This window comes from Hyposmocoma kahamanoa, unplaced genomic scaffold (assembly GCF_003589595.1).
Source record: "Hyposmocoma kahamanoa isolate Upper Pololo Valley unplaced genomic scaffold, ASM358959v1 80, whole genome shotgun sequence".
Taxonomy (NCBI): Eukaryota; Metazoa; Arthropoda; class Insecta; order Lepidoptera; family Cosmopterigidae; genus Hyposmocoma; species Hyposmocoma kahamanoa.
The window spans coordinates 654348-681833 of NW_020654051.1; the positions used below are offsets into that span (position 1 = coordinate 654348).

At 38.2% G+C, this 27486-nt stretch overlaps 1 protein-coding gene across 1 annotated transcript in view; it reads right to left on the reverse strand.

The window, feature by feature from the left end:
* Window positions 1-26080, reverse strand: part of LOC113233754 — a 177659-nt gene extending 151579 nt beyond the window's left edge. The window contains exon 1 of the mRNA XM_026468944.1: window positions 25987-26080. Coding sequence (XP_026324729.1) covers window positions 25987-26056 — 70 coding nt within the window. The 5' untranslated portion in view covers window positions 26057-26080. The remainder of the gene's footprint in view (window positions 1-25986) is intronic.
* Window positions 26081-27486: the final 1406 nt, after the last annotated feature.

Sequence of the window (27486 nt, forward strand, 5' to 3'; positions counted from 1 at the left end):
AAAAAACAAAACAATCAAAATTTACCTTTAAAACGGAATGTCAAAGCATCACGGTCCTGTATGTACCGATTCCAAATTGTTAAAGATGCCAACCATTTTACGAGGAAATTAGACGATTGTACACAGTTGTTGTACTGCCACATTAACTGACCTGTACAATCGTAGCGCTCGTGCAGCGCCGACAAAAAGGCGTAGGAATAAGAACAGGCGACGCTCCGTGAATGGTTGTTGTGCATGCCAATTGCGACGTTCAATTGTTCATCTTAAAATGTTGAGGTTCATTAGGAAATAGAATAAACAGTGCTTTTTATCTTTTAACTTTGTTGAAATGGGCTTTTGTTTTTGACGGGGGTTTCCTAGAGCCAATTCTTTCTGTGTATTTTTAATGAAAAGAAAAAAAGGAACGCTTATCAGGTGGATCTTAATAGAATCAATCATGACGTGATTCATATCATTGCTTGAAATTATTGTTTCACTCTTTGTGCTTCATAAGCGCTGATGGAAACAAGTTTCTTGTTTATTTCAATTAAATTTTTAGTGCATTTTTACCATCTATTTTCGTGTATTTTTTGTAATATATGGCATCATCAACCCCCTCCTCATTAAAAGATTTAATATTTTTTTCGTAACTACGGTATCAGGTTTAAAATCTGCCTTAATTATTTATACAAAAAGCGGGCATAAAGAAAATTTTATTCCATTTGACAGGACTCAAACCTGGACTGTGCCAAACCAGGCTCTACCAACTGAGCTATAGATAGAGTCAACAAATCTTATGAATTTCTCTATATGTTTGTTATAAATCAAACATGAATATAATTCATTGATAACACAAGTTCGAAAGCTCAAAATTTGAAATACTAAACCGGAAATACATCCTTGAATGATTTTGTCTTATTTTACGGCACTCAGGTAGGAGTACATATCGTAGAAATGGAACACACTGTCACTATCTTTATTTAACGGTGAAAGAATATACCGTGTGAAAACCCCCGTATGACAGAGAGCGAATTCAAATTCACTCTATAGTCTATACTATACGTTCAGGTGTCTGTCTTTTTCAATATTTGCTTGTGTAGTGTGTGGCTTTCCTCTCTACAGAACTCCCTCTTGTCCCGAGGGACAGGAGGCGTCGTAGGAACGATTAGCCAAAGCCATTCGACGAATTGTTGCGATACATTCAGATAGCCATTTTAACTGTTTTCTCCGTCGTTGTACGTGTTGACTACATTACCATAAAGTTTAATTTAGTTTTGAATTGTAGCAACACTTATTTGTAGACGTATACACAAGTGGCAGTAGAAGAAAAAACTTCAACTCGTTTTGATCTATTGGGTTATATACCTGACTATAGTTTTTCCCTGTTATGCAAATATTATTTTAAATTGTGTGATATGTATTGTATTGTTTTAATTAGTCTCTAATTCCTCGAATATGTGCATGTTCGTTGACATGTCCTGTGCAGCTCAATCATAGACCGATTTAACATTGTTATTTTGTTTTATAATCTCTTTTTTATCATAATTATTTAATCAGTGCATCACATGGGTAATGTCCAAAGCTTCTTGAACCAATGTAAAGTCCAGTAATTTATAATTCACATGATACTTAATCATTTAGTTAAATCTATAAAAAATAAATTTTACATTATAAAAATTTGTTTTAATTTAAAATCATAAAAGAAAATAATAGCAATAACAATAAATTTAAATTTAATATTAATATAGGCGCATAATTATCTCTTAATTGTATTGTGTTGCTAAAAAAGTACTTTGGATTTCGATTGTTTTTTTGTAATTGTAGAAAGGCTACAATAAATCGTTTAAGTACAGTCCTACAGCAATAATCTACTTAACGTACCTCTCGTATGTGATATTATAGAGATATGTGCTTGTACGTTTGGGAGTTCGTTTGTTGAAGCCTGCTAATCGGTCTAATGCCCCCTCTCTCCCACGGGAACCGGGGGACTTTTCAACAGGAGGGGACTCGACGTGGCACGAACGTGCCCGCTAAAACAACCTTTGCCCTGCAGCTGACATGTCCACGTAGCCATTTACAAAGCTTTGCAACGAAAATTTACCGACTGTAAAATTACATTGGTGTAGTGTCCACGATTTTCCGTCCCGATTAAATAAATATTTGAAGAGATTTCAAATGCGAGACTTAAGCGGTGATATGTAAATTTTCGTAATGATTTTAGCTTATCTTTTTTAGTCGTTGTACAGATTACTGCGTGCAGTAAGTAGGTTCATTCCGTGACTTGTTTAGCGCATTAAAAGAAAAGTGGTATCACATTTGCGCTCATCGATGGGTTGTTCACCTTCAATATAGCACGAAATCATCGCATCTTGGGTCATGGTGTAATAAGGTCACATCTGAAAGATTCTACGAAGGAAATCAGCCGCTAACTTTTCTATGCTTAACTAGGAGACCTCTCCTACTAAAACTTTCATTATTTGTAATGGAGTTTATTGAATATCAGGATGTTTACTAATTTGTTAATTTAAAATCGAACACTCAGAGAAAATCCTTCGATTGGGCTGGACTCGAGCCAAAGTCTTTTGAGAAACCGTGTCTGACGCTATTCCGAGTAAGCCACGGATTGAAACAGCGGATCTTACGAATTGTTCTATGTGCTTGTTGCAGATCTTTGGTTTTTTAACGACTTTTCTGCCGTAGCGCCATCTGTGAGAAGTCTATTTCTTCATTCAGCTCGTTTCGTAAGTTGTCACAGATGCCGCTACGACGCCATTTAAACCCAAAATAAAGATCTCAAGAGGCATATTCGTGAGATCCGTTGGCGCAATCCGCAGCTTTCTTGGCAGAGCGATAGCCACGTTGAGGCGCCAAAGTTCGAATACAGTCGGATCGAACGATTTGTTCTTTATGTTTGTTTGATCTTTGTATCAATAAGAAATAAATAGGAGAGTTATATTTTCATATAATAATTTGGACTATTAGACAAGACTATACAACCAGTGCGTTTTACCAGTTATGACCTACGCTTGCGAGAGATGGACTCTGACTGCGGGGTTGATTTATCGCCTCAAGGTCACCCAAAGTGCTATGGAACGAATTATGATCGAAGTCTCTCTACGCGATAAGATACGGAATGAAGCAATACATTTACGCGCCAAAGTCATGGACTTGGGCTTACGGGTTGCTAAACAGAAGTGGCAATGGGTTGGAAAGTATGTCGTAGAGACGACGACCGTTTGAACCGGAGAGTTTTATTTTATTTATTTATTTAATAGTTTATTGTACAGGAAAAATACAGCAAGTCACAAAGAATACAAGCGAAATTAAAAACAAAAGGTTCTGCTTATTTCTAATAGAAATTTCTTCCTGCAGACCTAAATACAGGACACTATAACTAAAAGAACGGGCATATGTGCACAACAAAACAAGAAAAAAATAATAATATAAAAATATTAAATTGTTATAAATTATATAAATACATATTTTATAATATAATATCTAAGATATGGATGGAATAGTAGATAAATAATGCTCCTTAACTCTCACTTTAAAAATAGCTAACGATTTACTTTCGTGAACAGTAATAGGAAGTGCATTCCAAAGTCTGACCGCATGAACAGTGAAGGAGTGAGAATAGAAACCGGAATTGAAGCATGGAAAAGATAACTGGGACCTAACAAGAGAGCGACAGGGTTTATCCTGGGACCTAAGGAAGCTGAAACGCTCTTTCAGGTACCCGGGAGACACAGGGTTATGTAAAATATTGTAAAGAATGGAGACAATATGCATATTCCTGCGGAGACGGATGGGAAGCCATTTGAGCTGACTGCGGAAATGTGAAATACGGTCATATTTACGAAGCCCAAAGATGAACCTTATACATAGGTTTTGCAGTCGTTCAAGCTTATTTAGCAGTTCTTCAGTTTTTTTTTGGAGACTCCGGTTAGGAATACAAAATGTGAGCAGACCACGAGCGAGATGGTCGGACGGAATTAAAAAGGCAGCAAGGCCGACCTGGAATAGGATTGCTGCAAATCGAGGACAGTGGAAATCATACCAAGAGGCAGATATCCAACAGTGGAATCAGTAATATACTGAGAAGAAGAAGAAGAAGAATGTGTTAGAAACGCTTTTGACTTACGGTCACATGAAGCTTTATTATAACTAAAAGTACGTCATCGTTTGTATTGGATTAGATTAAATCGAAGGGGACGGCAGACTGGTGATTTGCAAATACAGACCTTCAGCAATGTGCACTGGGTCTAAAGTAAAAAATTAAAACAGTTCGATTTGTCATTATGAAAAATATTAATAGGCATTTATTTTACTTTTTATGGAGAGAGACGTCGTAGTCCAGTGGGAGAACGCTTCTTAATTGTAAGGTTCGAATCCCTGTGGCCACAGGTACCTATGTCATTAATTTCGGAGATAGGTACGTTTGTGAACGTTAAGTAGTAACACTTCTCACCAACGGTGAATCGTAGTGATGAAACCTTTATGTCAAAGATATGGCCTAAGACCTCTCTTTGGAGGAGACCCGTGCTCACTAGTGGGACAAGTAATAGGTTCACGATGATAATTCTCCTTATAACATGTTCAACTCAACGTAAATACACAAACCCCTTATAATTTGTAACCCTTATGGTGTACTGAAAGGAACCATTCCCCTCTCCCAAGAGAGTGGAGCATCCTGTCGATTAGCAGTACGAAACGGAAGAGCGATTAAGGAATTAACGTTTCTCGACAACATTTAGAAACGAAGGGGCATTAAAGTATTTCATTATTGTAACTCTGGAAATGACGTGTCTCTGATTCGTTGGAGTTGTTATTTTCCCTTTCAGCCTCAGTTTTCTGAGCCGCTACTCGTAAACCCAGCTCCTCGATTTTTTCGACGACGCGAGAAACCCCGAGCTCAGCGAGCCGGATGGTCCTCTCGAAGTCCTCCCCTCCGGCGAACACCACCAGGGTGTCATCAGCATAACACACCAGATGCACGCCCGGGGGGAGTGCGACCCTCACGCAGGCAATAACCTAACTTAACGTTACCAAAGCACTACAGTTAATTTGTTTTATTACTTTGACCAAGACAGGATGGTCATTATTTATACTGATCATTAATCATGCAGTTTTTATTGCGTTGCATATTTGATGGGGGCATTATTAATAGACACTGACCATTATTCATAGCGACCGGGCTTATCAAATTGCCCGTAAAATATACATAGTATGCTATTATTATTATACATAGGGCGCACTATAAGTTTCCGGAACTGGCCACTTACATAAATAATATTTATAAAGTAATTACTACATTTGAAAATGAAATTCTTTGGCTGTAGAATACAGTTTGTTTCACCTGACTGTCACTTGTTTTTACATTGTGACGTCATTTTAGAAATTGGTTGTGTTCATCACTATGGATTTAACTCATAAAAATTTTCGTAGTATGATTTTCTACGATTTTGAGTGTAATTTAACAGCTCAGCGGAGTTTTGCTCGGCTTCAAACTGCTTTTAGCGACGAAACACCATGCAACACGACTATTTATAGCTGGTTTGCAGAATTCAAACGCGGTCGTGTGAATCTCAGTGACGATTTTCGTGATGGTCGCCCGTTCACTGCTGTGCACAACAAAAACATCGATGCTGTGCGCCATATGATCAAAACAGACAGGCATGTGACATTCCATAAGATTCGGGCATCTTTAGGCATAGGCATGAGTGAAATACAATCAATAAATGCTACACAAACATTTGGGTGTGAAAAAGCTGTGCTCTTGGTGGATCCCACAAAATTTAATAAAGGGGCGTCTAATTTGGGACATAGTAACAGATAGCGAAATATGGATTTATAGTTACAACCCTAAAACAAAGCAGCAATCGAGCGTATGGGTCTTTCGAGATGAGCCGAAACCAACCAAAGTGGCGCGCGTGCAAAGTGCCTCTAAACGGATGATTGCTTTTTTTTAAATAAAACTGAACACGTGCTGTTGCTTTGGAGAATCGTTGTACCGTGAATAGTGATTGGTACCATATGTTTGCCGGAAGTTATTGACAAAGTTTGCAAAAATAACCGTAAACGCCGTATCACTTTGCACCACGATAATGCAAGTTCTCACACGGCCAGACAGAGAAATGAATTTTTGAAAGTGAACAACGTTGACCTTATGAGCCATCACGCGTACAGTCCCCACCTGGCACCTTGTGACTTTTATTTATTTCCAAAAATTAAGAACCAGTTACGCGGTCTACGATTTTCATCACCTGAAGAGGCTGTCGAAGAGAAAAAATATGTTTCGGAGATTGTCAGGACTGGCATAAATGTTTTCAAAATTGGTTCATTCGTATGAAAAAGTGCAGTAACGGTAACATAGAATATTTTAAGAAACAATAAATTCGTTTCTGACAATTTATACTATTTGTTTGTTATTCATTTCGAAAATATATAGTGCGCCACGCGTATTCTAAATAAGTCACAGCTTTTAAATTTGGTTTTAAAAAAATAGGATTAAGTTCTATCGATATCTTACATCGACTTCAATTAATCACATCACGTGAGAGATCATTGCTTTTATTGCCAATGCTTTTACTATTGAGTATATCTCACAAAAATATTATAGCGAACTTTACGGTAGAAAACATCGTAAACAAATATCTGATTTCTTAGAGTCATAATCCGGATATAAATATATTCTTTTAGTCTTAGTGGAATAGCATGAATAACGTGACCATTATTTTTCCCCTCAGAACGAGAATTCTGTAAATTTATTATTTAAAAAAAATAAAAGACATTTTTGTGATGGTTACGAAATGTCAAATGATTAAAAAAATTAATTAAAAATGACTAAAAATTAAAAAAACTAGTAGACTAAGCTTTATATATTTTTCGCTTTCGCGCCATTTTGTTTTAGGTAATGCCACATGTGTCCTGTTTTGTCTAAGCGGGACATTGTTAAATATTTTGGGGACAGCGGGACACGAAACTTACGTATAACGTACTGTCACGTTAAGCATGAACGAATGTGCTAGGAATTATTATATTTATTCGTACTTAGTATTGGTTGAATAATAAGATTGAAATGGAAAAATTAATTACCATACATTTAAATTCGGATATTATGAATTTTCTAACATGATTTATGATAACTCTATTCTCACAATATTGCACGTACAGATTATAATGATTTTACTGTATTTTTGATTATTATTGATGTTTTTCGTGAAGTTATACTTCTTGGCGTGTAACATCTTGATCAAGTTGGAAACGTTCTTTAAAATGACCAAGTTAAAAGTAAGAGGAATAAACAGGAGAAGAAAAGCCTGATGCGAGTAGAGAAGGTGGAACAGGTTTGTCAGGACCTTAGGGAGTGAGGTTCATGGTTCATGTCTACCCCAATGGGAGACAGGTGTACTTATTTTACATACCGCATTGAGCTTTACGAGCTCGAAATTTATAATGAAAAATATTAACATTGGTTTTCAATTAATTAAGAACTAATCAACTGTTGACTTATTTTTACATTTAATTAGAAATGCGGTATTTATTTTTGGAAAATGCGGAACAGTGTAGTAAGAGTGTTGTGGTGTGAACGATGACGTCGTGATCAACATAGAAAAGGTATTGATTTGATGCGACAATTTCAAATGCAATTTATTTGAATTTTCAAGTTTATAATATTTAATTATTATTTGAAAAATTGCTCCACTAGTTTGTTATAAATATCAATAACAAAGATCGAACACACAGAAAAAATAAATGAAGAAATAAATTTAGCACCTGATCGCCATCAGGCCGACTTTTTATGCTGTAACGCCTTACGGCATAAAAAGTCGGTAAAAAAAGCAAAGATCAGCAATAAACACGTAGAAAAACTCGTAAGGTCCGCTGGTTCGTTTCGTGGCTTACTTGGCATAGCATCTGGCATGGTTTGCTAGAAGACGTTCATTCGAATCCAGCCGGACCGAAGTAATTTTTTCTGAGTGTTCGATCTTTGCAATTCATATATTTATGCAATAAAGATTTTTTGAATTCAAGTTTAAATTTAACAGTCTAAGTATAGCAGCTCGAATAAGTCACAAGCAATTACTTAGCGACATTCGAGCGTTGAGAATAATGCAAAGCCGTCTTAGCAAATGTAATAATTCCAATTTCCAAGCGAGCATTCGTGGCGATGTCAAACGACAGAAGGTAAATAAATGACGCATACGGGGTTCTAAAATGTACGCGTATGTAACGTTTGTTGCTTAACTGCCGTATAGATGTAGTGAATAAACATTGAACATCGGGAGTGCTCGGGAACACGAACGAACATTTCCGAATGCTGTTGACGTATATGTGAGTTATCGTATTAATGACTGATGAATTAAATACCAGACTTTATTAGCCAATTTTTACATAATATTTAATACACACACTGGCGTTGCGTGAAATATACGCAACACTAGTAAAATTCCCAAAATAGTAGTGTTTTTAAAAAAAAATTTATTTGTTTCTTTACTTTGAAAACGACAAATTAGTATTTTTTTAATTTCCTAAGTAGCTTCGTTGAGTGGCTCGAGGCTGAATTTGAGTTCGTGTGAATTCGAAAAGGCTTGTTTATTTATTAAAGTTTGATTTAATCAACGTCAAATTATTACTCGGCCCCGATGTGAAGTAACGCCACATCTTGGAAAGGGTGTCAAGCTTCCGGCTGCATTTTTCTCATTATTATCATAGGAAAGCCTTACGAAGGAGTAGTTTATTCAATATGATGACTTCAATTAGGATTTTCTATGTAATAAAGCTATTTTTAAAATAGCAACTTCCTACGGTGACGTAAATGTTTCCGCGTACAAGGTTGTTAATTTTTATGATCGGTTTGGAAAATCTCCAAGTCCTAAGACACAGGCCGTTTACCAAGTTTAGGAATTGCAAATTTTTTATGCTATCAAGACATGAGACGAACAAGTCGTACGCCTGGTGGTAAGCGACACGCCTATCCATGACAGTGTGTCGTGTAGCGACGAAAATAATGGATGTAATAAAAAAAATGATAAGCCAAGAAACAATTCTTTAATTTTGGTTACCAATGTGGAGACAGTATTAGAGTATGGAGGAGTGTGTCGTGTGTTAAATAGTGGACAAGTAGACGCCGGCGAGGTGCGCAGTGAAGAGGCGCATAGCGATGAGACCCACCGAAGGGTGCAGATTAGTTTGTATGTTAATTTTATCTTCTAGGAGAACTCTTGCGGAAGATTCGGTTAGTGTTTATCTTCTAGAAGAACTCTTGCGCAAGATTCGGTGAGTGTACAGTGTTACGGTTAGTGTTCCCGCTGTCACTCCCGATGTCAGAATGTCCGCTCTCAGGCGCATGACAGCTTTTAAAGTAATTTGCGTATTTTCAAAAGTTCTAAATTCAGACCAAGAGAATGAGGCTATTAGCGAAAGATTTAATTCGGAAAATCTCAATAGGCCCATGTCCGAAGGAAAAATCACCATAGCAATGGAATAACAAACACATCAAAATGTGTCAAAAATGTGAAAAATTAATTTATAGCTCGAATTTAAGTAATTAATGGAGAAAAATAATCAAAATAGATGGAAAAAGTGTGCGATATCGAACAAATTATAGCGCCGAAAATAGTGTAGAAGATAGTAAAAAGGGCGATTGAAAAGATGAGGTTTATCAGGAGATAGATTTTGAGGGCTCGTAACCAGTAAACCAATGGATGGAGTTGACCAAAATGGTGATAAAAGTGACGATGAAGCTTGCCCACAGCCACAAAAATGAATGTGAATATGTAGGATGAATTGTGAGTAACATGATAACACTACAAGTTGCAGTGCTACTCATCCACCATCGCAAAGATCTGACGATCACTAAGTCAACAAGTCCGATGTGCTGTAATTTCACCAGTACCCTTACCCCTCACATTACTGCTTGACGCCAAAAACAGCTCTTTTTTGCAGATTTCCTAATCTATCGTTCCAATTATTGCCTCGTGTTAGCTGTGGCCGAACGGTTACCATGCCGGACTGCCACGCAGAGGTCCCAGATTTGATTTCCGGACCGGGATTAATATACTCCCGGTCACATAATTCGAGCCACCTCGCGTTTTTGCCTTAAAGGGCTAGAATATAAAAATAGTGTTATCATCGAAGAAAACGGTTTCCTCCGGTTTTGCAAGTCCAAATTTACAACAAGGGCTTATGGAAAAGACTTTCAATATACTAGTTTCAAAATTGCCTAGGATAGTTCTTAATCAATCGAACATTGTTTAAGCTTAGGGCATTTAATACTGATGCGAGGTGGCTCGAATTATGTGTCCGGGAGTGTATTTGTATGGCCTTAATTTACTTCTCTAGTAATTTGTGGTTATCTATGTGTATGTCCATAGCACCCGCGACACAGGATTCCCCTAATGCTAAGGCTATGCTGAGTGTGTGCGTTATTATTATTATTATTATTTATGGGCCTCCATTGACACGCAAATTAATTTGGCCTGTTCTTAACGCAAACACTCTTAGCTAGCGAAACCCTGTATAACAGGTGCCATGGACACACACATAGACAACCATAAATTACAGCCAAACTCACGAGATAAATAAATGTAGGCCATACAAATATTTCTCCCGGCCCGGGAATCGAACCCGGAACCTCTGCGTGGCAGTCCAGCATGGTAACCGTTCGGCCACAGTGGCAGTTGGAGGCAAAAATAGGTATGGTGGTAATACTTTCCTGGACAAACTCTTTCACAAGAAGCTCTTGTGCTTCTAATGTGTGTTAAACTGTGTTGAATATTTTTGTAACAAATGGTGTAAGATCGACATTCCTTTACCCAATACAGCCGAGTATGTTTCCAAATAGACTTGTGTACGAGAGACTAGAAATTGTCGCAGCAATGTAACTACATAACAAAACACACAAATACACATGTATGCAAATATATGTTACGCGTTTAGAGAAATTATTCGGCGAAACTGAGTATGCGGAAATGTTTGTTGTACACGACGTTTTCGGATAGCGTTTCATATTTTGGATTGTTAGAATTGCTACGTTTGCCGTGTTCATTTTAAAACGTAGCTCTGGTACATGTCCTTTGGCTACCAAAATTCAGTTATGTGAGAATTTTTCATGGAAAGGGATTTTGTTATATGTTTTGCAGTGTAGTCTCGACGCACACTTCAAATGTTGGCTATAGGTGATGCGAGAACGCAAAACTTGCAAAACTTTGGGTCAATGCAGTTACCTATGCTTATCTTTCACAATGACGTCGCGCACCAACAGTGATTGCGAACGACCAGTGAATCATTAGCGAAATTCCCAAAACTGCAGTGTCGAAATTTAGAGGGCACTCTCCCTCAATCGTTCGTCATATCCTAATTAGTTTTAAGGTAAGTAAATCTATGGAACTTGTAATACTTTCAGTGATTAAATCTTGTAAAAGGACTAAAAGTGCCTTTTTAAAACCTCTTTTTCTCGGCGGACTGGTTCCGTAATTAGTAAGACAACAAAATTAAAAGTAAATAAATTAAATTACGCCAACATGGAAAGGCTAAAAAGCAGTGGATCAGGGAAACTAATAATAATGATTCGCTGGTTCTCCAACCTCACTCGCTGACCCCACTGCGGATGAACACAAAATTCAAAAACCCATCAAAAGACGGGTTGGATGATCTAAAAAGATCATCGGAGAGGTGATAAGATAATAATAATAATAATGGGCAGGGCAAACGTACCAATCGCCTGCACTCGAAGTAAGGAATTTAAAAATGTTTACATATTTTTATTATACCAAGTGACAGGACAAACACGTCGTGCGTCAGGTGGTAAGCGACACGCCTACCCATGACAGTTGTCAGAACTTTAAATCGCAAAGATCTTGCACTGCCGTTGCGTCTGTCACATTGAGACACTGACACAATTGTCAAGCCCTATACGTCTAAGCATAAGTCTAAACTAGGTAAGTCCTGTGCTATGGCACTCCTGGTAATTTTTTTTTTTTTTTTTTTTTTTTTTTAATAATAACAACGCACACACTCAACATAGCCCCGCACTAGGGAAACCCTGTGTCGCGGGTGCCATGGACACATACATAGACAAACACAAATTACACCCAAACTCACGAGAGAAATAAATGTAGGCCATACAAATATTTCTCCCGGCCCGGGAATCGAACCCAGGACCTCTGCGTGTCAGTCCGGCATGGTAACCGTTCGGCCACGGAGGCAGTTCATCAATTCCCAGTACTACGAGTGTTAAAGTATGAAATTAACTCATAGGGCACAACTCAGAACACTTAGAACAGAACTAATGTTGAAAAGTTCGTTTCTAAATTATCTAAAATCCTCCTGGAAAACGACCCCAGATCTTCAAACTTACGACGGTGTTATAAGGTTGACATTTTTCGAACTTTTAATGCGTTACTTCCCAATACTAGTCGCGGTCAAGTAATTAACCCATAAAACCTCGTTCAGGTACGCCTTTTGTAAGTATCGGAAGTAAAGTTTCGCCACCGTAAACTCGCTTCATCGCTTTTTGCTCCGTCCAGTGGGTAGTAATAAAGTCCACCATAAACGCAGTAGCCTCTTTATAACCGAATTTACGAGAAACAAAAACCGTCAGCTGTGTCGTATTTCTTGTCATTCATGCTATCATCGGTCGCTGTTCGCCACTACCGCTGTTATATCGTGATTTAAATGTCTTAGGGCTAGGTTTGTAACGAAACGTTAGCGGACGATGTAGCGTATTAAATTGAAACTAGCCCGACTACTTATTAAATTTATAACAAAATGTTTTATGACCATTCCACTGGTGACGACGGTATTTTGGACATGTTATTATGTTCGATTGAACTACCACTATACCTCATTAATATACGAAATGGAACTATTTTTTCGGATATCAATAGCGTAATATTTGTTTTTTTTTCAAACAAACTTTTAAAGGTCCTAAGTTTCATGGCTGAATTCATAAAAATTTTAATTGTTTTATTGGATTGTTTTATTTATTTTGACACACATTCATAGTCCCGTACTAGGGAAACCCTGCATCGCGGATACCGTGGACACACATAGTCAACCACAGATTACACCCAAACTCGTGAGAGGAATAAATGTAGGTCACACTATACATAACATTTCTCCCGGCACGGGAATTGAATCCTCTGCAGGGCAGTCTAGCATTGTCATCGTTAGTTATTTTTAAAATAAACAACCGACTTTGCCCCGGTAGATAGGCGAAAATAAATTTGAAGAGTTAGAGAAAGTTTAATGAAATGTTCATTTTTAGATGTTATTTGTCAAATCATCCTTTGGCTGAAAATCTCCAGCAGCCTGGGCTCTAAATCTAGCAATTATCAATCATCTCAGTTTTGTAGGCAGGTTTTTGTACGTTTAGTATTCTGCTAAAAGTTAAGAGTTAGAGGCTTGATAATGGTTAGCCATCGAGATACTATTCTTCAAACGCGATAAAAATTAAGATGAACGAATAGTTCCATGGTAATTTTAATACGGCAACATCGATCGTTAGTATTGAATGAATGAATATGCCACCACTGCCATTCCACTGAGACTCAACTGCCATTGCAACTAGACCTTTGCAGAATGCAAATATAATCATAATTGTAATTTAATCTTAATGAAGTCTCGATGGTTTCAAGAAAATTAGGGGCCCCTGAACGCCCTCAAACTCACTACTTAGCTCGTAATTAAGGGTTAAGAGCTTTCAGCTTTCCCTTTTATCCGGTGGCATAGTCAAAGCCATCAAAGTGCTACGTATTCGTTTAAAAACGTCAGAAACCCAAATTAAGGTACACTCTCTTAACACTTGGTGTCACTTTGAAATCCATTATCTCCCACAACACGAGGAACTAGTAATAATCTTTATTGCAGATCTCAAAACTAAAACAAAGTTTTTCTCCATAGTGGTTAATAATGGGCCGAAAAGATAAAATAACTTCTACAGTTACTCGTCAAAAACTAATTTGTTTGTTATTTTCTTTGTCTATTTGTCCGTTTCGTGGCCTTCGGACCAGTTATACCAGCATTAATGGTATAAGTGGTACTAACCTGTCCCATTTATGGTATAGGTGGCACTAGTTTATCCCAGTTATACCATTGTTATTTACAATCCAATGATATAAATGGAATAAACTAGTGCCACACCATTACAGATATAAATGGGACATGTTATTGCCACTTATACCATTAATGGTATAATTGAATGGTATAACAAGTCCGAACGCGTTTCATGTACTTTTGTAATCTTTGTTCACTTTGTTAGGTAACTAGATTTATTTTGTAAAGTTTTCAGTCGACATTTAAAACATAAACCTTGACGGGATTGTAGTTATTAAAAAAAAAACAAATAGCAGTAAGTACGTCATGATTCATGTACATTGTTTTGGCCTAGTTTAGCAACTCTGGACCACACACAATTTTAAAACTACAGACGCAGAAAAGTCAGTTAAAATAAATGTTCATTATCTTGGGCGTTCTATTGTTTTGCTCAACACGCGGGAGTGAAAACGCTCAAGGCGGAAGACGAGCAAATTCGTGATCCGCTTCCGCACCGGCTATATCCGATGACTTACAACAAAGCGTCTTTGAACCAAACACATTAGACGGAACGTTCATAGTACATAACGTATAACGTTTGCAGTATTTGCTTATTGCAATAACCGCAAACAGTGATTAATGTAGGCAATCAAGTGGAACACGCAGTTGTGCAAGTAGATATAGAGTTGTTTTATTAGTAGAGCGGTGGTAGAACAGTGCCATTGCTGTGCGACATTTTTTGATGTTTAATTACTATAGTTTTTGTTAATAGCGAAGTAAAATATGATGATAAAACCTGCATATCAAAGAAGGTTAGCAATGTTTGGGACACATATATACATACATATAACGGCCTATTCTCATAGGCGTAGGCAGAAACTGCCTTCCATTTGCTATGATCCTGACACTTATCTCGTCGGTTAAGGTTTAACTCTTGGCATGACCATTCTTTAGATTGTCCTTATACCAATTTGCCCGTTTACTCTTGCTTTATATTTCTGATTTGTCAATCTTCTTTCATTCATTCTCTTATTTTATTGCAAAACGTATGAAATCACCATTTTACAGTAAGTCATCGTGGCCTCTGATTCTTGACGAATATGATGATGTACATATTATATCACAAGAGAGTTGTAATATTTTAGCAGTTGTTTCTTCAAAAATATTAGCAAGTCATTTAATTGCAAAATGCATATCATCAAAGCAATAAGACGCAAGCTTAAGAGAAATACAGGATTACGCGGAACACGTCCGCTTTGCTAACTCATTGCGTAGCTGCTGTTGCTTTGTTCATTAATTGCATTCAAGCGATAACTCTGCAGAACTTGTAGAACACGTTTATTAAGAACCATTGCACCATTATCTGACTACGGCGATGCTAATAAGAAGGGTATTTTTTTTAAGAAAAGCAACCGTTCTCACTGGGCTACTTCTGCTTACCTAGCTTCAGCAATACAAAATCAAATAAATATGTGAATTGTGTCTATGAATTAACTACAGAGGACTATAAAGTACCTACATGGTCCCTCGGCCATAGTCATGTAATGTTTAAAAACACATAAAAGTAACGCAAAACAACACAATTAAAATATGTTTATAAATCTAAAAATTAAGATGTAGCTTGTCTGAGACAAAGTTGTTTATTTGGAATAGTATAGTAGCATTGGTAACAAATACGAACATAATATCAAATGTAAGGCACGAGGAAGTTCGTAATGGTAAAATGATCTGGTGTTTGCTATGCACTTCGCAAACGTCTCTTTGACGACTTCGTTGCGACGTCGATACGATTCCGCGACGGCGCCTTGGAACTTTAATGCTTTGTATGTGGCTTAAAGCATTTACGACTCATTGTTTAATTTTCAGTATAAACATGAAACATAATAAATTGGTATATAATAAAGTTACTTCATCGTTATTATCATCCACTATCATTATCACTACTGTGCACAGGTCTCCTAAAAGTGACAGTCTTCGATGTGCCGGTGTCATCACATTTTTCTTAACGATAAGCAAGAGGTATTGCTACGTAACATTCATTAGTGCATGTGGTTTTGAAATTGAAGTCACTCACTCCCTTCCATTGTATTGCGTGCCCGACGGAGTCCATAGTATTGGTCTTTTCTCTGTTATTAAAATTTTATTGTATACATTATGGTTTTGCAATAAAAAATTGAGTATTGATTCTTTTTATTATATCAAGTGACGGGACGAACAAGTCGTGCACCTGATGGTAAGCTACACGCCTGTTCATAACAGTTGCAGTGCCACTCAGAGCTTTAAATTGCAAAGATCTGAGGGGCACAGTCACTGCGCCCGTCACTTTAAGACAATTTGACAAGTCCCCTATAATAAGCCTATAATTTCACCAGCACCCTTACTGTTCTAAATCGGAACGCAATAATGCTCACAATACTGCTTGGCGGCAGAAATAGGTAAGGTGGCAGTACTTCCCTGGACGAACTCTTTTACAAGGAGCTCTGCTGCTGCCCTATTTATTCGAACCGTTGATCGACCGCTCACCTGAGAAGCAACCATTCTCCCATTGGCATACCACTGATGTTATAATATAAATACAGTTAACATAGAAGAAAATAAAAAAAAAACAGTTCTACTTGATGAATGCAGGTATCCATTTAACTACAATTAAAAAATTTCACCGAAGGTTTGTCAAGGAGCGTCGCACCAAGGAGCCTACCAACGTGGCTTCTTTCGACACCTTAGGGTGGAACAGCCGCTTGATGGCCACCGGAGGCTTCAAAGGGGCGAACTAAAACTTCTTAGCAAGTTTCACAGCACATCAACTCAAAACTATATCACAGGTTGAGGTTTGCGGTCAATTTTTGCGGTTCTCCTCGCATCCATGTTTGCGTAGATAGGTTATAATTATCATTAAAACTTTTAGTATATCTTTCACAACAGAAAGGTGTTATGGCATTCTGCACTCTGAAAGTCACACATTTATTTGAGGGGTAATGCACGCTCTTCAATAATGAGTTTTTTGTTGATATTCAAAATTTGCCATTAATGAAGCAGGCCCAATGTTTATATGCAGCTTCTGCGTATTTTGATAACAAAAAAAAAATGGTGGTGACCCTTTGCAGGCTGTCCTGATGTATAAAATTTGAAGTAAAATATTGTAAATGAAAGAGCAACCCTAATGTGCTAGTCACACAGAGGCGGCAGCGGAAGGGTTTCGGACTCGGAAATTTTTGAAACCGGGAGACGGCTCGGCGCGGCCAAACAGGCGGACTGGGAGCGGGCGGGGCCCGGAGAGAACGCGGGGCGGCGGCGGGCCTGCGATATAGTATATAGTATTCCATTGAGTTCTGCACCCGTCCACGCAGAGAGGCAGATGCGGAGGGCGGTCCGGGAGTGGGGCTTTAGCGGGATTGCGCGTTGTATTTTTTTAAATTCTTGAGTGTGTTTCTATTAAGTTTCAATATGAATTCGATCAAAATTTCTTTTGCGTTGTTTCCGTAATGCTGTTAAAAGCAAAACAATTTTTCTTTGTCACTATCCGATAGCGATATGGTGATTTCTTCAAAATCTATATAGTAAATGAATCATGGCTGCTTTTGGTATCACACCGGCCGCCTTCACGCCACTGTCCCGCCGCGAACTATGCGTGAGACTGTTGCGTAGTATGTCTGTGTATCCTGACCTCTAGAGTTTCTTATTCGTTATTCTTAGGGAAATTTGGAATACAAATGAGTAAATACAGTTTAATTACTTTGATGATTTCTAGCTTAATTTCTAGTCGTGATTTGCGTACCTATAAAATAAATATTGTTCGAGTTCGAGTTCGAGTTCTACCTATTTCCATCATTATTTTTCCCGATTGATTTCTTCGCAATTTCTTCCAAACAACGGTTGTCTTTTGATATTCTATACAAACTTGTTGAAAAAGCGTTAATTTATGTACATAAATTAAGTGAGTACTCACAGCACGTACAATTCCTTCGTAAGTCCCAGTATCAAGTGTGAATTAACATTAAATTACATAGTAATACATTTTCCACAGGAGACAACTTCGAAAACTTGAAGTTAGAATAGTGTCTTGGAGTACACTGCGCTGCATTGTTGCCTCTGCGTCGCCTCGCCTCACCCCAGGCACACTAAACGCTGCAGCGCTTAAAGCGGAATATTCACAACTGGAATCTTAATTACATTTTAATGAGTATCCGTGTTTCTCATTTCGAATTACTATTTCTTATACCTTTAGCTCAGTTCGTATTGTGCACTAGTTTTTGTACAAATCTGGATTTCAGCGCGTAACTTCTTAGCTACGTCTAAACAATAATTCGCTGCTTTTAAGAAAAGTGGCACAAATTAAAATAGTTCATTTATTTAATTATTTACATAGCAGTATTGTATAAACACCCAATAGCAATCAAATACAAGTAGCCATGTGAAGTGTCGTCATTAGACTTATTTATTTATTTTATTTTTAATTCAGACAATGAGGTCCATAAATTGGTCAGTTACAGTTATGTTAATGAAAAGAAAAAACATTAACAAAGTAATACTAATAGCAGAGTTCTATGATCAGAGACAATGTCATGCACATATTCAAGTACCTATATGACATTACGAGCCCTGTACATTTTACAATTGTGAGATCTTGTACTCATAATCTATTACGCCTCCGTATATAATTATCGCCATACGAAGGCGTGCGGAAGCTTCGGGCTTCGCTCTCAGTGGACCTTGGCCTGCGGCCTCGGTACTTAGGACTTTGTTTTAGAAAACATTAAGTAGCTCTTTAATGGCGGCCATATTTAAAAATTACAAAAATATATTATGACCACTAATTATTATCAAACAATCTTAGAAATCTTTTCGTGCTAATTTTCAGTCCGAGCAAAGCAAGTTACATAAATAAATTACGGCTATATCGAAATACAGCGGAAACAAAATTTTTACCCCAAATTATGATACCATGTCATTTTCAGTCGAATTAGAGGAAATTTTTGTAAAAAAGTTTGTATGAAAGCCATATTTAAAAATGGTGAAAAATAAATTTGAACCGCTAACTATTATGAAACACTCATAAAGACCCCGACATATCCATTTTCAATCGAATTAGCGCAAATTTTTATCTGCCCTCGCATGCCAATTTTCAGCCGGATCGCAGCAAGTTTTTAAGTTTTTCTTCGGCCGCCATTTTGAAATCGCCATCTTGAATTTTTTTTTAACCTAGACAGTTGACCAGTGTTACCCTCTATGACATTCCTTCGAGCTCTCCTACCTACTTGGTACGTGGTACTTGGTGTAACGGGCTGGTGTCCGCAACTCGACGACAAGGCGCCTATTTTGCGTGTGGTGGGTGTAGGGTCCTACTCGTGCCACCCAAGCTCCTCAAGGAATCTCAGCAGCCTCCTCGGTTTGCTGAAGACTTCGGGGAGCGACCTTGGCACTCCAAGGTACTTTGCCCTGTAGTTGGCCACGCCGGAGCACTGTAGTAGGATGTGCGCAGCCGTTTCCTCCCCCTCCATGCACGCTCTGCATAGAGGGCTGTCTGTGATACCTAAATTGAAAAGGTGTTTATTGTATGGACCATGACCTGTTAGGGCGGCAGTTAGAGTGCGAAGCTCTTGCCTGTTGAGTTTAATTAATATTCGTGATAGACTGGCATTGAGCGTTGGGAGTGCTTCCCTCGCCTGTCTACAAACCGTAAGGGTGGTCCATGTATTATTATGTGAAGTTTTTGTACGTTTGTGTATAGTTGTTCTGGACCATTGGTAGGGGAGGGACACAATGGGTTCTGGTCCTACTGCGTCCGTCTCCGACCCTTTTCTGGCTAGTTCATCTGCTGCGTCATTGCCCCGTGAGCCGCTGTGTCCTTTAATCCACTGTAGAGTTAAGTGGTTTTGTATACATACCTCCATGAGTGCTTGATGGCATTCATAAATGAGCCCTGAGTTTATGTCATAGCTGTTCAGTGCTTGAAGTACTGACATACTATCAGAGAGTATTCGAATGGAGTGGTTCTTTACTCTTCTCGCTATGATTGCGTCTGCCGCTAACTTGATGCCCATGCATTCAGCCTGGAATACTGTGTTGTGGTCACCAAGCGGTGTTGATATCCTGATATTGAGGTCTTCTGAGAATACCCCAGTACCTGTTCCTGAATTTGTTTTAGATCCATCGGTGAAGACGCGGACCTCTTTGGGGTTCAGTCCTTCATTTGGATCTTCAAACAGTTGTATCTTGTATTTTTTGTCGAAGATGTATTGTTTTGGGATCCTATCCACAGCCGCCTCCAGTAGCGGTTCCTCATTGACTGTCTTATAAAGGATTTCTGTATGTGGGGTCCTCATGTGCTTCCAAAGGCCGGCTCTGTTAAGACGCACTGCTGTTGACGCCGCTTCCTGTCTAATGAACATTGGGAGGGGTCGCAAGTCCAGCATCGCTTCGAGGGCCGCAGTCGGAGTTGTCCTCATGCAGCCGGTCGTTGCCATGCAAGCTAGTCTTTGGAATTTTTCCAGTTTGTCGGTTGCGGTCGTCAGCTTGGTTCGTGGCCACCATACTATCGCGCCGTAACTGATCATGGGTCTTATCACTGCTGTGTAGAGCCATAGTGTTATTTTGGGTGAGAGTCCCCATTGTTTACCTACCATTCTATGGCACTGCCAGAAGGTGATAGTGGCTTTTTTAATTTTGTTGTCCATATGCTTGTTCCAATTCAACTTGTTGTCCAGTATTACTCCCAAGTACTTGACTTCGGTTGATATCTGTAGTTCTGTACTGAAGAGTTTGGGTAGTAGGTAGTTACCCAGTAGTCTTTTGTTTGTAAACATTACTAGTTCCGTCTTTGTTGGGTTTACCGATAGTTCATATGCCCTGCACCATCTTTCCACAATCCGGAGTGCAGCTTGTGTAATGTCGCAGAGTACATTGGCATAATTTCCTGTTACCAGTATAGCTATGTCATCAGCATATCCTACTGTATAGAAATGTTCTTTGTTCAATTTAATGATGAGGTCATTTACGACCATGTTCCACAGCAGAGGCGACAGTACCCCTCCTTGAGGGCATCCCTTCGCTACTATGGCCCATGGGGTCATATTTGCTGTCGTTTTTATTGTTCTTAATTTTAGCATGTTGCTAATCCAGCTGATGAGCACTTCATCCACTTCGTGCCTCCTCAGTGCTGATTGAATGCTGGAGAAGTTGGTTTTGTCGAAGGCTCCTTCAATGTCGATAAAGGTGCCTAGGCAGATTGCTTTGTCTTTGAGGGCCACTTCTATCTTGCCCACAACGGCATGTAGGGCTGATTCAGTGGATTTGCCTTGACTGTATGCATGTTGGTTTCCGTGTAGTGGTATGTTCTTAAGCGCTCCATCCCTCAGTTCTCTGTCACATAACCTTTCTAATGTTTTCAAAAAGAACGATGTGAGGCTGATTGGTCTGAAGGACTTCGCGTCAGTGTAGTCGTTTTTACCTGGTTTCGGTATAAATATGACTTTTACCTCTCGCCAGCTGTAGGGCACATAGCTGAATGCTAGACAGGCCTGAAAGATGTTGACCAGGTGCTGGACCAGTGTCCCCCCGCCCCATTGTAGGAGAGCGGGGAACACTCCATCTTGGCCCGGAGCTTTGTACGGTTCAAAGGTGTTTACTGCCCATTTTGTCTTTTCGTATGTTACTACTTGTTCAGCATATCGCCAATTATGGGTCGATGTATTGTAGTTCATTTCTTCGCACCTTACGTCTTGGACGAACCTACATCCTGGGAAATGTGCTTCCAGTAGGGTTCTCTCCGTGTCCGCAGGGGAAGTTGTGTATGTGTTGTCTAATTTGCGTATTGAACCTAGCTCAGTTGAGTTTGAGTTGCCTAGGATTTTCCTTATTCTGTTCGCTTGTGCACAAGACGTTATGTTCCCGCAGTAGCCTCGCCATGACGCGGTGCTCCTGAATCGTATGCGCTTTTTTAGTTTGGATTTGGCCGTCTTGTAGTTTTCCCAGTCCTCATCCGCGCATGTGTTCATTGCTCTATTGAAGCTTCTCCTTACCCTTCTTCGTAGCCTCTCAAGCTCAGGTCCCCACCAGTGTTGGCCTTGCCGCGGGGCAGGTTCACTCAGTGGGCATGCGGAGTTATAGCTGCTCAATATGTTTGATGTCAGTCCTGTAACCTGTGTTTCTATATGTGCTGTGTCCAGTAGTCTTCCCGGTGCTACCGGTTCCCCAAGGCTCTGGTGTAGTTTGTCAATGTATATTTTACGATCGGTTTTTCGGGGATTCCGTTTCGGTTGTTGTTCTTTGATGGTTGTTTCTAAGTTGAATCTTATCCATCTGTGGTCCGAGAAGGATGCTTCTTCGGACACGTGCCAGTCTTGGACAAGATTTACAGCTCCTTCGGACGCTAGGGTTAGGTCTATAATCGTCCTGCATCTTTTATTTACGAAGGTTGGTACTCTCCTACCTATCTCTAATAGTTTCCGTGATAGGAGACTTTGAAATTTTGTAGGGCGGCCATCTTGTTTATTGGAATTTCGAACATTTTTTACTTCCCGCGAAAATTGACCAGGATGTATCTCATAAAAATGCACAAAAATCCCCCCCATGTATTATAGTTTTTGCAGGCCTTGATCACTCGTTTACATTTTCCACATTCAGGTCTTCTCATATTTGATTCTTTGCCTTGGAGCCTACCCGCGTACAACGGTATAAATATCTTTTTTCCACCATATCGGGAAGTATGCGTTCTATTTTTTTAAGTGTTTTTTAAGTGTCTAAACTTGTAGCTTTATACATATGAGTTCTAAGTAAGGCCCCTTCTGTAACAAACATGACGAAGATATTTACATAATGTGCTTTTGCATGTAAAATAAAGTCAATTTTCTTGTGTTTATTTTCATTTAATTGTCGGGTTTCTTCACTTTAAGACCAAATTAGTCTATAATTATGATCCTGCCCCTCCAGAAACATTCTTGTCATCACAAAAGATCTCTTTAATGATGACAGATTGATACTCCATTACGTAACAATTATTATAAGTATAATAAGCCTTGTGGTGTATCCGTGGTAATTATCTACGTAAACTCAATTAGCAAACTAGTTGCACGCGAATTGTAAATGCATAGATAGACATTAGGAACGCAGATCTAGAACGTTTCATATTTAAGAACGTACATTGTTCCAAGAGCAATATTCTGTTGTTGAAGTTTCATGAATTCTAATAGCATTTTAATGACTTCCTTGTAATTGTTCGTCGTAAATTTTGTAAATTGTAATAGTTTCATTGCACATTGTAATGAGTATTGCGATTTTGTTAGCTAGTTTGGTTTGTACAAAGTAAAATTGTGATGTGGAAAACGACGTAGTGACGAGATTAGAAAAGTCAATGTTTCGAAGGTTTGGTTAAGTAGAAATGATGCATGTCATTACATTGACAGCACAATTTTACAGAACAAACGTGGATAGAAAAGTGTGGAGAAGTATTCTTTGACGTATACAGATTGTGGATGCCCTCAAGAAAGGCCAGGTTAAAAGTACATAGAACAAACGCGCTTGTATGTAGCGACTTTTGTATAATACCAAGTGACGGGACGAACGAGTCATGCGTCTGGTGGTAAGCGACACGCCTGTCCATAACAGTTGCAGTGCCATTCAGAGCTTTAAATCGCAAAGATGTTCTGGGCACTACCACTACGCGCGTCATTCTGAGACATAAGTTGACAAGTCCCATGTGCTTGTAATTTCACCAGCACCCTTACTCTTCTAAACCGCAACGCAGTAATGCTTACATTACTGCTTGACGCCAGAAATAGGTAAGGTGCAGTATTTACCTTGAGGAACTCTTTCATAAAGAGCTCAGTAGAGTTCTTTATGAAAGTGTTCAAAGCTCGAGCAGTAGCTCTAATACTGACTAAGACTGATGTGAACGGAGGAAGCTTGTGGTCTCTGCCTACCGCAATGGGACACAGGTGTATGTAACATGTTGTGTGTTTTTTCTTTTTGGAACATGGCAGGTTGTGAGCAGAATATCTGCGGCACTGTGAAACACTCCGCTATTTTGCTGTGTTAGATAATTTTTTATTTCCCATTACTACTGTTTGGTATTGAACTCTATGTGTAATGTATTTTATATTTAATTATAAACATGTTTATTGTTATTATTTCAGCGAGAGAACTATTGAGAGGTTGACATGTACAATTACATAATTATACACGCATAAAAAGTTTCTAGGGATCAATCACGTTTTTGCTAATGACTGTAAATCAGGTTTTTTTAATGAAATATTTTACCACCAATGGATTTCTTGTGGTCATTTTCATTTTCAAATTCAAATTAATTAATTGACCAAAGAATATCCATCTATGTTAAAAATAATTAATCAAGAACCCGATTTTCTGTAAATGGCAAAAACGTGTTTGATCCCTATACATTTTTGATGTGTGTTATTAATGAATGTTTAGGTACAATACGTCTCGCTAACAGTGAGGGAAAACATCCTTGGAAATGGTGTGACATTCCCACAACCTGTCCTTAGAGGAGACCCGTGCCCAGCAGTGGGACGTATAAGGGTTGACGCTCAAAATTCCATTACCTGGCATGTTACCAAATTTATTAAATGGCGTTTATGGAATAGTTTGCAATGTTACCCAATGGTTTCTAAAGCATTATTATGCTATCGTCTTTTAAATGGATACTTGTTTAGATATAAAACTCATGAGATTTAACATTCTTTTGTTGTGAACGCGAAGAAAGTACTTGTGTTTATTTTAGACTGCAAATGTGACAAGTGCGGCGAGTCGAGGCGGAACGAAGTGAGGTTAGACGAAGCGGCACCAGGTGCAAACGCGATGGGACCGTTGCATTTACTTGTTTACGATAAGTTTGCTCGGAGTTAGAGAGGTTGAAGTTCTGTGTACAGGATGATTAAAAGTTTATACAGTATTCAAATAGATGGACGAGTTGGTGGTTATATTTGAGGGGTGTACAGAACTTAACCCAACTTAATGGAGACCTATGATCAAAGGACGGACAATTAATCACACATCTACAACTACATAATTCAATTCAATACCATATCAATTTTTACATTAAAAAATAGCAATTAATAAATTTTCGTACAATGAATTGCACAAAAAGTGAGTCACGCATTTAAATAAACATTTCACGCTGGAACATTGTGTCGCGACAAATGGAGCGGCGGCTGACAGACGATGCACTTCGCTCCCTTGTTCGGTGACACTACATCGACTGCAGCTGCGCGCGTGTCGAGGGGGAAACCGGTGTTTCCACTTTATTTCATTGTTTGGGAATATGTATTTTATTTGCTTTTGTCTGTGGTACTATTTATTAATTCATCATTATATAAATATTAACATTCAAATATAATTATCAATGTTGCATTTCATTATTTCTTCATAATAACAATATCTCTCATAAACCTGTAAAGCGGTTAATAATTTATTTTATACGAACTAAACAATTGTAAAATACATCGTAATTATTAGAGAAGTCCTGATTGTTCGTAATTATAGCTCAGATTAAATTAAAATCCGTTATAGAATTTATACATTTATTTACATTATTTATTATTTATTTACATACATTAATTTATACATTTGAATTCAAAGATAAAAGTAATGAACGGCTTGTTGTTTTGTTAACTTTCTTATTTTGTTAGTTTAGTGAATATTTAATAAAAAAAAAATTAAACCAAATCTATTAGGTATTAGAAGTGTAACATTAGCTTAAATTTTTAAGCACTTGTTTGTGATAAAATATAATTGAAATACAAATCTTACTTTAGGCAACGTTAAGCGTATATAATTTTTTGTAAAAGGTGTTGTAATGGTACTCATCCGATAAAAATTATATTTCTATAGAATGACATTTATAGCCATCCCTTCCCGATACAGCACGATCCAGACCCTTTGTTCTTACCGAACCATAAGCAATATGAATATCGAGCCATCCATGCGGAAACTAAATTATTTATTAATAGTACTGACCTGTTTTAGCCGGATTGCCAACCACGGCGCCGGCAAAGCAGACGAAGAATACCACTATATGCCACTCCATTGTACACACAGTCACAATCACTAAGTAAAAATTTTTTAGCAACAAATTTTGCCACCAAGTGTAAATATCACATTTTGGCCGATCACATTTTTTTTGTTTCGCGTGGTGCTACGGCGTAGCTCGTAGCAGCGTAGACGTCCGCCCGGTGCGAGAGCGCCCAGTCAACTGAGCTCTACGGCTCGGTTCGGCTACGAGCTTCATTTTATTGATTCTTTTAAATGTTATTTTTGGTGATTTTACATTCACAATATGAATGTATGATGTGATTGATATTGGTGTTTACTTTTAACGATTCATTTGTTTATTAATGCTCGTGTACATTTCACCAATAATATTGTTGTCATACTCAATAAATATGAATTGCTTCAGCGTTTATAAAATGAGAATGACATAAATTTTCGTTTCATGTTTTCACTAACGTAACGTAGTTGTTAATAAATAATTACTTAGTGTGGAGAGTAGAGTATTGGAGTTTAACATATAATATAAGATAATTTTATACTTGGTAATCAAGTTATAAATAGATCGTAGAATTCGGTGATGTAAAAAATATTACAAAGTGTGAGAAAGAAAGTAATCCAGTGCAAATTATGGCAATTTTTCCTTGTTCCCGGTTTATTAACACCAAGTATAGAGCGTTCACTTTTATGAGCCGTGTTAAAATTCTGTTACGCAATCTTGCCTCGCGAAGAAAATTCCTATTTTTTTTAAATTTCGTTTGTTACGGACTTACCGTTATGGAAAAAATACAAAATGTTTCGCTAAATAAATGCTCCTTCACATGTGAAACATAAAGATTAGCAACCCATAACAAAAGACATTTTCGTGTTGCTCTGCGGTTAGTATTACTGTAGTCCCAGCTTCTATTCCGGTAAGAGCAAGCAAACTTCTCTACATTGGTTCTGGTCTGGGTGTTCTCTGGTGCTCAGGAGTGAACGTTGCTCTAATTCAAATTCAAATTCAATTTAATCTTTATTTCATAGGTAAGCATTATTACACTTGAAATCGTCACGATGGTTAAACTCTACCGCTCATTCGTAAGGCAGATTCCCCTGAGAAAATGAGCAAGAAACTCTAGGGTTTGCTCTTTGTGAATAACATTTTTTACACATTCAACAAGTACAATATATATATATATATGTATATTTTTATTTGAAACATCAGAGATCGAGACTACCTCCACGAGCTAATCGGGTTACTACCACGGATTTTTGTCATCCAAGTACGCAGAAGTTGTATAATAACCTTTAGTATATAGTTTTTGTTCCACTATAGTTTTAAACCTCGTGAAAGGCAAATTTTGTATATCAACCGGAATCTTGTTATAGAAGCGTATACATTGCCCATTGCACGTTTCTGCAGGACAAAGATTCTATTGATATCGGCGGCATTACCCCAAAGCAAAATGCCGTATGTCATTAGACTGTGAA